The 11,611-nt window shown below is 37.6% G+C and overlaps 1 protein-coding gene across 1 annotated transcript; it reads left to right on the forward strand.

The window, feature by feature from the left end:
* The first annotated feature begins 5,234 nt into the window (after positions 1–5,234).
* Positions 5,235–8,721, forward strand: LOC114461744 (regulator of G-protein signaling 13-like). The gene is made up of 5 exons (XM_028444047.1): positions 5,235–5,833; positions 6,046–6,105; positions 6,402–6,466; positions 6,571–6,737; positions 7,037–8,721. The coding sequence occupies exons 1-5, from the start codon at positions 5,754–5,756 to the stop codon at positions 7,223–7,225; spliced, it is 561 nt and encodes a 186-aa protein (XP_028299848.1). The 5' UTR covers positions 5,235–5,753; the 3' UTR covers positions 7,226–8,721.
* Positions 8,722–11,611: the final 2,890 nt, after the last annotated feature.

Here is an 11,611-nt window from a genome sequence, read left to right on the forward strand (position 1 = left end):
TGTGATTAATGACATCACACAGCCCCATTTGCCTGTAAACATCCCATTGTTTTTTTTATTGGCATGAAGCATTCAGCCTGCTTTATAGATCATTTAGTAAAGCTTTTATCAGTCAAAATGACAATTTGTGCTGCTTTGGGTTGCTCTAAAACAACAGGAAAAGTTAAATATGTCGATGTAAACCTCTTTTGTTTACCGAAAGAGGATAAAAACAGTTGTGACCCGGAAAATTATCTATGACAGCAGGGGGCGACAGTTCCAACGCTGCGGTTTGGTAGTAGACAATGAAGCAGAGAAGAAGAGCTTTCCTAATCACAGACGGTTGAAGGACTCTCACCCAAAAGGACGTCTATCCTCAGGGTTTGTGTTTGTGTTTGAAAAGTTAAAGATGCTGCACTGTTTAAGGGAGAGTAAAGGTCCCTTAGGAGAGCTCTTCTTCTCTGTTTCATTGTCTACTACCAAACCGCACAGTGGGAACTGTTGCCCCCTGCTGTCATAGATCATTTTTTGGGTCACAACAGTTTTTATCATCTTTCAGTAAACATCCATAACTTTTCCTGATTATTTAAAGCATCCAAAAATAACACAAATTGGCATTTTGGCCGAAAAAGCTGCTAAATGAACTAAAAACCAGGATGAATGTTACACCTCGATAGAAAATAATCAGATGTTTACAGGCAAATGGGGCCATGTGACATCATCAATCACGTTATATCAAGATGGGGGTACACAGGTTTTAAAAAGGTAGGGAGTCCCACTTTTAAAAGTTAATAAAATGAATATGTTGCAAAATAATGCATTTTGTTAGACATAGATCTTCTAATAAGGACATTTCAAAGATTTTAGGCCACATTTGTAAAAACAGTGGAGCATCCCTCTAAGATGGATGTCCTATATCTGAACGTCTGAGTTAAGGCGCAGTCTGCTGAATAATAAATGCTTTGTCGAGTGAAATGACCCAGTTCCATAAATAATAGGCACTGAAAAAAAACTTTCTTAGCCGTCTTTGGATTAAAGTTTGACCAATAGTGACTTTTCACAACTTCTCACAATTACGACCATTTCCATTTAGTTCAGATTTTATATTTAATCACACTGACGCACACTTTTCCAAAGCTCACACACGAGGAGATCTCGCCCCTGGATGATTTATCTTCTAATTAGGTGTAGGGATGACTCCAACCAGCAGTAGCAGCAGAAGCAGCGAGGTTTACCAAAGTGGAAAAAAGTAACCCCGCCGTAACCCTTGATCCCAATCTGTTCTGTAAATGGCTTTATTCTTACAAACTGTGCCTTAAAAAGGAGTACTGATGCAGCTATTAATAACTCGTGGGGGGGGGGGGGATTTAACGACAACGCTGCAGTCATCAGACCGCCTGAGGCGTAACAGATCAGCCTGAACATGCTGGCCTCTTAGGGAAATCATCTCCCCAACAGATAAGAATAGGAACAACACACAAGAAAAAACACCTGGAGAAAGCACTGGAGAACATGCAAACCCTGCATAGTAGGATAAGGAATAAGGATCACCAGTGTTTGAACACATGGACTGGTTGTATCTCAGCCCCTTCAAGTGGATCAGTTTAGTGCCTCGACCACTGCTTTGTGTAAATAATGGCGATAATTACACGTTTAACTACCAATAACATACATGTTGCTCTACAGCAGGGGCCACAAAAATGTGTTTGTTTGATGGAAGGGCCACGTTATCAACATTCATGTCAGCATTTAGAATGAAATGAGCATGAAATAAGGAAAGAACAAAGAGTTTTTATGGTAATTTAGTGTGGTTTTCAGTCATTTAATGTATATTTGTTGTTGTCTTGCTCGTTATAAGGCATTTTGTGCATTCCTGTTGTCCTTTTGTGTATTTTTCCTGTAAAATGTATGTTTTTTGGAGTCATACTGTGTGTTTCTGTTTTACTTGTTTGTTAGTACTGTGAGTTTGCAATGATTTGTTGTGTTTTTCTTGTCTTTTTGTGTACTTTTGTTGTCATTTTCTGTAATTTTGTATATTCTTTTGAGTCATTTCGTTTATTTTTGTTGTCGTTTTGTGTTATTTTGAATGATTTTGTGATTTACTGTTGTGGTTTTGTGTATTTTTCCTGTGAAATGTATGTTTTATGGAGTAATTTTTGTTTATTCATGTTGTTGTTTTGCTTGTTTGTTAGTACTGTTTGTTAGTGTTTTGTTATTTTCTGTAATGTATATGTTTTGTGTAATTTTGTTGTTGTTTTGTGTTATTTGGAGTAAGTTAGTGGATTACTGTTCTTGTTTTATTCCCTTTTGTAGTAGTTTTGTGTGTTTTTGTAGTATTTTCTGTGTTTTTCTTGTCTTTTGCTGAATATTTCTTGCAAAGTTGTAATAATTTGGTATTTTTTAGTGTATTCTTGCTTTTATTTTGTGTATTTTTCCTGTAAAATGTATGCTTTTTGGAGTGTATTTGTGTTGTTATTTTGTGTGTTTTTTGTTTTTTTTTATTTCTGTTGTCGTTTTGCTTGTTTGTTAGTACTGTGGGTGTGGGTTTGTGGAGTAATTTTTTGTGTTTTTGTTGTCGTTTTGTGTTATTTGGAGGAATTGTGTGCATTACTGTTGCTGTTGTATTCATTTTTATAGTAGTTTTCGGCACAGTAATGTTGAAATTTTCCCGCCTAAACTCTGCGCAGACTTTAGGCGAGAAAATCTTTCGTCTGAAGATCAAATTGGTTCGTATTCGGCCTCTGAAATAAAATACGTTTTGACAGCCCTACTTTAGCGCTGAGTTACATATTATCCAGTTCCTCCTCAAAACAGGGAAGTCTGAATCACTAAGTCACAGTTTGTCAAACATGCCGATCTCCACCAGTGTGAGTTTGAAGTGATTTTTTTTTGCATACACAATAACCTTAGATTTGTGTGAAATCTTTAAACATTTCCCTTGATTAAATGCGGAGTCAAATGTTTAATTATTTTTGCATTATTGTATATGTTACACACATAGTGGTTGGCACAAATCTTGACACGGTCTATATATTTAATTCTGTTTTTCTTTTGCCCCCCTGGCAAAAAACTTAAACTCCGCCTATGCATTCGGGTATTTTTCACGTACTCAATCTTTCCATAATATCTAAAGTGAACACACACGTCAGACTTAGTATTAGTTATATAAGTAGTAGTATGTCACTTACAACATAGCCCGCGTATAAACGGACTTCCCTGGGCCACATGTCTGACCACAGCCTGAGCCTGAATGGAATCCTTTTAGGATGTAACTGTATCATGTAATATTATGTATTTAATTGTGGTATCAAACATCACAGACTCCGAGGTTGTTCATGACAAGAAGCAAAGGTCTCATGTCTCCCCTGTCACATGTTGAACTATTCTTGACATGCAATCTGTCACTGTTTTTTCACAGTCGTACACCGTTGCCATGGCAACGATGAGGAAGTGAGTCCCGTTGGTGGCATCGGTGACGGTCGCACTCAGAAGGAACTTTGTCTGCAGTTCTGGAATCACGAAACAAACTGTCTGCACGTTAGTTCTACTCAGAGCTGCTCAGTACTGTAACTGTAGACATGAGGAAAAGCCCAGAGTTCACAGTGTTTGGGTTCTTTTTGTCACGCCTCGGTTCTTCTAACCGTGTTTGGGCAAAAGAGGGAAAAGAAGAATCAGTGAAGCTGAGCAGCAGATGGTAACAAGGCTACGAGAAATAATCTTAAAATGAGCTTTTAAAGCTAACCAACAAACTCCAGTAGCCAGTTTACCATCGATCATTAACCATCCATTAATACTTCCTGATCAGGGGAACAACCTTTTCAAACATAGTTTAAATGTTTGTCTTAAAGCAGTGGCTCCCTACCTTTTTTTGAGTTGTGACCCCATGTTGATACCACAAACTTCTGGTAACTTCTTTTTTCTTTATAGAATTAGTTTTTGATCATGGTTGTAAATACAGAGTAGCCAGGATTGGTGCACAATTGTAAGTGAATTATTTTTTGTTTGTTTGTTGGGAAAGTAAAGGTATGGAATACAGTTGTTTGAAGGGATCCTCTACTGTTTTTACAAATGTGGCCTAAAACCTTTGAAGATATACAAACCCAGAGAATAGAAGTTCTTCAGGGTGGGAGTCCTTCAACAGTCAACTTCAGCCATCAGAGCATCAGTTGGGCACTGTTTAAGGAGGAGTTAAGGCCCCTTAGAAGACAACAACAAACATACACAGAATGAAAGAAAAACACACACAATGCATACAATTCTTAATATAATGGACCTAATATACAAATATTTTAAGTGCCATAAAACACAGTGACTGTACAAATCCATTTTTTTTTCTTTTGCCCCCCTGGCAAGAATCCCAAACTCTGCCTCTGACAAAATCATGATAAAATCTCTGTTATTTCCTGTGTGTGTAGAAGTTGCCCATCTCTGAGCTAAACACGGTAAGACTTTTGACCTTTAGGACAATAAGGGTCAAATTAGGAGCTCAGTCGTGTTACGACACAGTACGTTTTCTTAAGCCAGTGTCACAATCGAGTGTCTGCTTCTACTTTCTTGAGTGTTTCTAATGCTGTGCGATTTGGACACACTTTTCTCAGTTGCATTATAAGTATAACTCCAGAAAAACTCCCTGTTGTTCTTTTTCTCATCAGCTTTAAGCCTTCAAAACTAGTTTGGTAACACTTTACTTAAAGTTTTATACATAAGGCCATCATTATTACGACATGACAGCTGTCATTAGCATGAATAAGGTGCCATGAAGGCTGTCATTAAATGTTGTTTGCTAACCCTTTGTTACCCTAACCTTTACCTTAACCCTACATAACCCTAACCCTGATAATAAAAATAATAATGGCTTGGATTGATATAGTGCTTTTTTCAAGGAGACTCAAAGCACATACAGAAACCATTATTCATTCACACCAGTTACTCTGGTGGTGGTAAGCTACATTGTTGCCACAGTTGCCCTGGGGCATACTGACAGAAGCGTGGCTGCCATTTTGCACCTACAGCCCCTCTGACCACCACAATTCATACTCATTCATACGAGGCAAGGTGGGTAAAGTGCCTTGCCCAAGGACACAATGACAATGACCTGGATTGGGCAGGATTCAAACCCACATTCTTTCGGTTATTGGACGACCCAATCTACCACTGAGCTACGGTCACCCCCAACCCTAACTCTAACCCCTAACCCTAACCCCACTAGATCCCTCAATCTAACCCAAAAAATGCCATCATAGCTCCAAATGTGTCATAATATTGGCGCACAACACTTAACGACAGCCTTCATGACACGTTATTCATGCTAATGACTGATAATGACAGCGTAATGTCAGCCTTATGTATAAAGCTTCAAGTAAAGTGTTACCAGTAGTTTTTCTTATCAGAAATAGTGAGAAAGCATGGTGAAAAGTGCTGCTGTTGGTTTGGTTCGTCCATGCAGGAAGGAGTAGAAGCAGAAGAAAAGTCGAAGGAGCAGAATAGGGAGTGAAGCATCTGTGGTTGGGGGGGGTTGGGGGCACACATGAAGTACAGTTTGAATATGTACCGTGTCTGACTGTGAGGTGGGAGGAGAGGAGGAAGAAGAGGAAGAGGAGGAGGACGGGGTGCTTCCTCTTTGGTCTGGTCTGAGCTGCTGATGTATCCCAGCACTTAGCAACAGGAAAACCTCCGTATATAAAGCTGCATGACGGGGGGGAACCCTCGGAAAAGTCTCTCAGCCACAGAATGCGCAGGACGGAGAGCCTGAGAGAGTGGACGTAGGGAAAACAATGCGCTGGCTAATCATCGAAGCCCTCAACAAGCAGCACTCCATCATGGACAGAGATGACAGGAAGAGAAACAAGAACATGTGAGTCCAACATTGTTTCATTTCAATGAGTTCACTGCATTATCACCATGATGCCACATACTTCATCTGATCCCCTGGGAATACGTGATAATGTCAATGAACTCAACTCATATCGTTTTTAATTGGCTGCATGCTCCACATACTTTGACTGAGCATGAGACTAAATAAAGTGCAGAGATGATGCCCTTCATCTATTTCTTATTCCTCTATAGCGGAAAGAACTTCATGTGCCGACTGCAGTGCCTGTTCTCACACTCGTCAAGTTCTGAGAGGTAAGGAGACTTATGGAGTGTTTAGCGTATAGGTTTGGAGTTCTAAAATAGCATCATCTCCATCTATGGCATCACAAAAAGGATTTTAAATTATGTGGAGAGATGTTGTGTTTGCTTTGGCACAGCACACCCACGCAACCAACATATCCCATGGCTTTGACGTTTTCCTATGAATTTGATAAGCACCTCTGCTCTCCCAGCGACAGACATGGCTCCCAGTCCCTCCAGCCTTTCACTGGTTTCATTTTAGCCAAATTTGATTCGGGTTAGGTAATCAACTGTTCATTCTCTCCCAGCAGGCTAAGTTTAGAAGATACCCAACAATGGTCACAGTCACTGGAACGGCTTCTTGACTCCAAATGTAATTTCCTCTTTTTTATCGTTCTGATATCAAAGCTTCTACGATTTAAAAAAGAGAAATGTTGGTGTGGTCCTTTGTGTTGAAGTTTTCTCTGTTCTCCTCAGATGGGCTGGCCACTTTTTGCAACTTTCTAAAGTCTGAATACAGCGATGAGAACATTGAGTTCTGGCTCACGTGTGAGGACTACAAGAAGATCAAGTCTTCGTTTAGGATGTCATCAAGAGCGAAGAAGATTTATGAGCAATTCATTAAAGCAGAATCCCCAAAGGAGGTACGACCAAAGTTGGAATCAACGTTTTAGTCAAAATTTAGTCGACTAAAATATGAAGCTCAAGAGTTTGTGAACACAATAAGCTTGCTTCCTATTAGATCAATAACTGGCTTCTCCCGCCTTCCGCACAACAAAATTAGTTTTGATTGTATACTTTCGAAAAAAAAAAAGAAGAAACTTATTTTTTAAATCAATCATAGTTTCTTTGTTTTTTCTACTAAAAAAATGTAGACACACATTTTTAGTCAGTATTAACACCGATGCCAACAATGCTTCAATCCCATTATGCTTCATTCCAGATCAACATCGACTATCACACACGAGAGCAGATCAAAAGGAACGTCAAGACTCCCAGCATGCACTGCTTTGACGACGCTCAGAAGATCGTTTACGGGCTGATGGAAAGAGACTCGTATCCGCGATTCCTCCGCTCCGACATTTACAGAACTCTCCTGGAAAACCTTGCAGCTGATGCCACCAAGGGATGAAAAACACATGAGGCGGAAGGAGAGAGAGGAAGGACTAAAGAACCGTAAAACTGGAACGTTTGGGCTATACGTCAGGAGGACTGGAGCGCCGACGCAGAAGAAAAAAGAGGGTTCGGGTTCATCCACTCACAAACCTGTAGAAGCATATATCGCTGCTACCGACAGTGGAACGCCGCACTGAGCACGTGTGGAGCACAAAGAGATGACGATAACATGCGTGGAATATGAAGATAAACCCCATGCTGAGAACTCAATGGACGCCATTTAGCCTGTGCTAGTATGCAGAGGACTTCCTTTGCACATAAAGGATGTGAGGTCATAGTAACTGTGTGTGTTTGTGTGTGTGTGTCTGTCTGTCTGTCTGAGTGAGAGAAAGAGAGAGAGAGAGATTACCGTTACCTTGTGACATCATTGAAGAGAACAAGAGGATGGAGAAGTCAATGCTGACCAGGGTTGGGGTCAATTATAATTGTAATCAGATACTTGATAATTAATTACAATTATGATGGAATTAGTGGGTTCATTGACTAGGCTAATACTAGGTTAATGCTAATGTTGGGCAAATGCTAAGATATTGCTAGGTTAATGCTTTGCTAATGTTTGGTTAATGCCTAGCTAATGCTTGGTTAATGCTTAGTTAATATTAATGTTAATACTAGGTAAAAGCGAATGTTAGGCTAATGCTAGATAATGCTATTGCTAGGCGAATGATGGGCTAAGGCTTGCTAATACTATTGCTAGGCGAATACTAGGCGAATGCTTGTTAAAGCTAATCCTAATGTTAGGCTAATGCTAATGTTAATGCTAGGTTAATGGTAATGTTAGCTAACACTAGCTAGTTTTAATGCTAGACTAATGCTAATGTAAGCTAATGCTAATGAAAATGCTAGCTAATGCTAATGCTAGGCTTGTGCTAATGCAATGTTCAATGACGTGGGCCAGCAACTGTATCCTCACTTGCATTTACTTTAGGAAATGCAAATATTGTAGTTATAATTGTAATTGTAACTGTAAAAACATATTTTGCTATTGTAATTGCAAAAGAGTAAAGATAATTGACGTGGAAATAATAATTTAAAAAATGTGTATTTTACAGCTGATTTAAGACATGGGTCACACTGACCCGTTATCATAAGAGATGCTAACAGAAAGCTAACAAAGAGGAAGGTTTATGGGATTTTTAAATAGAGGTTCAGTAATTGTGATTGATTGTAATTGAACTTTAGTAATTGAGAATGTAATTGTAATTGGTTTTCGGGAGAAAATTATATTTATAATTTTAATTGTAATTGGAAAAAAATGTTGGTCAATGTAATCGTAATTGAGTTATAATTGAACATGGATCATTTAAGATGTAATTATAATTGTAATTGTAAAAAATGTATTTGACCCTAACCCTGATGCTGACATGATTCCAGAGTCAAAGGCCTTAAATATCCAGTAGAAACACGTCTTTTTAATCATGTCTTGATCAATTAAAGTTGATTGTTTTTGGATATTGAACTAAAGCACCTTTAAGTTTGTCCTTGAGTATTCACTGTAGATCATTTTCAAACAGCTTGGGTTAAAAGTAGAATATTAATAATGTTTTGCATGTTAAAAAAAAAAAAAAAAAATGCATATTTTTGTTGATTTCTTTCCAATGTGATAAATTAGGCTTTTTCTGTTTTCTGCTTTGACCATTTTTTGGATTCCACAGTACATGCGTGACTGTGTCAGCGCTAAAGCAAACTGTCATTAGTGAAACGTTCATGGTATGTTGTTATTGGTGTGTGTGTGTGTGTGTGAGTGTAGTTTCACAGTGTGTGTTGAGAACGTCAGAGACCGTGTGAAAGCACATTGCGTGAAGTTTTACGTTAATTTAAAAAGTTGATCGTTGTATTATTTATTAGTCGTTGTCATCACTTGAGTGTTTGCAGTTTTAAAGTCTTCATTAGTCATTTTAATTATATTAAATTATATTATTTAAGCTTTGAAAGCTGTTTTTTTTTTTTCTTCTTTTTTTTGTTTCTATTATCGCAACGTAGATTTAAACTCAGTGGTTCATCTTAACCCATTTTACAAATGAAGTCAATCTGACCCCAGAGATATCTGTGTCCAGAAAATGATTTTCAGAATTGTTTTTGTGTCATGCACTTTGTTTATTTGTTGAATACATAAATAACCACTTTATAAGGAAATATTGACCTGTTTTCTAGCGCCACCATCAGGCCAAACTTTTAGAATAAACCATATTAATTGATGTTGGTGACAACATTGATTTCAGGGGAGGGGGGTCACACACAGACACAATTTTTAATTTTACACAGCTAAAACAGCTTGGGGTCAAATTGACCCCAGAGGAACACCAATGCACCAATATATTTTCAGCAAATTAAAAAAAATATATAATCATGATAGTTCTATGCTTCATCAATTGTACCCAAAAAAACAAAGTCAACTATTATTTTTGAGTTCTGCCTATAGCCAAAAACGCCTTTACATATAGTCAGCATCAACTATGGCTGCAGCAAAGACTCCATCCTTCAGATGCACATACGATGGCGTAAAGGTGGGACGATCTATCGCAATATGAAAAGGACACAAGATTTATTGTGACAATCGTCTTTTATATTCGTATTGAGTTTTAAATGTCATACCCAGAGTAAGTGTGTTTATGTCCAGAGTTGAAGTCAAATAAAAACATGGTTATTTTTCCAAATGCAGTTGTTTTTTTGTTTTTCATTTCTAATAATATTGTATCAATATTGCCCATTATCATTGATTGTATTGTATCGTGACCTCACTGTATAGTCACCACCTCTATTATGTAAACATATACCTTAGTACTTCACTTTGATTGGAAAATCCAATATATCGACCATATTGAGAAAATGTGTTTTCAGTAGCTGTCGCGCATTTCTCTGGCGGAATTTTTCTCCTTGGAATCACTATAATGTAGCCTCCAACACACATTATTGTGTTGTCTATAGTAAAAAAAATAAAATAATAGAAAAAACGATATATATGTATATATATACTGTATATACACTATAGACTGTTTTTATTTTAATGAATGTGCATCTCTCTCTCTCTCTCTCTCTCTCGCTCTGTCTCTGTCTCTCTCTAACACATTAAACATGATTGATGTAGTAAGCACGACTAGTACAGGCACACTTTAAATAACAATAACCCTACTTTTTAAACTGATAGTTTTACTGTGTGTAAAACTGTGTCCAAAGAAGGAAAAAAAAAGCAGGGAACAAGGGAGGAGGAAAAAAAACCCAACAACGACAAAGTTACAATAAAGATAGCATCATAATATCATCAGTGTGTGTTGGAAAATACAACTTCAACTGGATATTTATCATCTATTCCATGTAATAAAACCAAACCTCTCGGAAAACAATGGCGTGATTCCAACAACTGGGATTCTATCAACTGTTACAAAAGTAAGATTCAACGGGGCAACTTATGAGAAGATACAATGATAGGAGGTGGGGGGCTTGGGGGTAGGTGACCAGGGGTAAAAGTAATGGATTACAAGTCCTCAAGTATTCTACAGAGGACTAGTAGGAGACCAAGCTCCCATGCTACTGCTATACTGTAAGTTGGTACATTCTTGTCATCATTACCATGGATACCAGATTTCAACTTGTAAATGCATCATGCAAACAAAAACTAGGTTGGAAAATACATCATGCAAAGAAAAGTGCTGCAAAATAGAAAGAAGAAAAGCCACAATTACACTAATATAATGCACCAAACGCCACAATATGGCATCATTTTAGCAAAATTTGTGTTTTCTGGACATCTCTGCATGGATGGGATCAAAACAAGTGAGTGCACAAAACAACAGAGTTATTTTGTTCAAGATTATCTTTAAAAGGGAAAAAAATTACACTGTATTGATTTATTCTAGTTTCTTGAATAATATACCTTGCCAGATCCTAGTGTATCAGGTCAGATGTGTGAACTGGATTGAGATGGATTGAAAGTGAAGCTGAAGATTGTTAGTTTTCAGAGTGTGTGTAAAAACATCAGCTGCACTGTGGGAATCTTATCCCACGCTCATAAACTTTGGCCAGAAGAGCTGCTGAGGAATCATTTTAGAAAAAAAAACATGTGGAGGAGAATCCGTCATAGAGAGTACATGAAATAAAAATTAAAATTGGATACTAGAATATAAAGTGAACAGCAGTCATGTATTTTTGGCGTCTCCAGAGACTTTGTTTGTTTTCGCCAGAATTAGTGCACAAAGTGCCAAGATGCCCAAGTTCAGGTATTTTTATACAGTATTTTACTTGAACTAGATTTATGTTTCAGAAAGTGAACGTATAGAATACAGTTGTTTAAGATTGTTTTGTGTATTTATTTATTTTTTTTAATTATTATAAATTATTAGAC

This window comes from Gouania willdenowi, chromosome 4 (assembly GCF_900634775.1).
Source record: "Gouania willdenowi chromosome 4, fGouWil2.1, whole genome shotgun sequence".
Classification (NCBI taxonomy): domain Eukaryota; kingdom Metazoa; phylum Chordata; class Actinopteri; order Blenniiformes; family Gobiesocidae; genus Gouania; species Gouania willdenowi.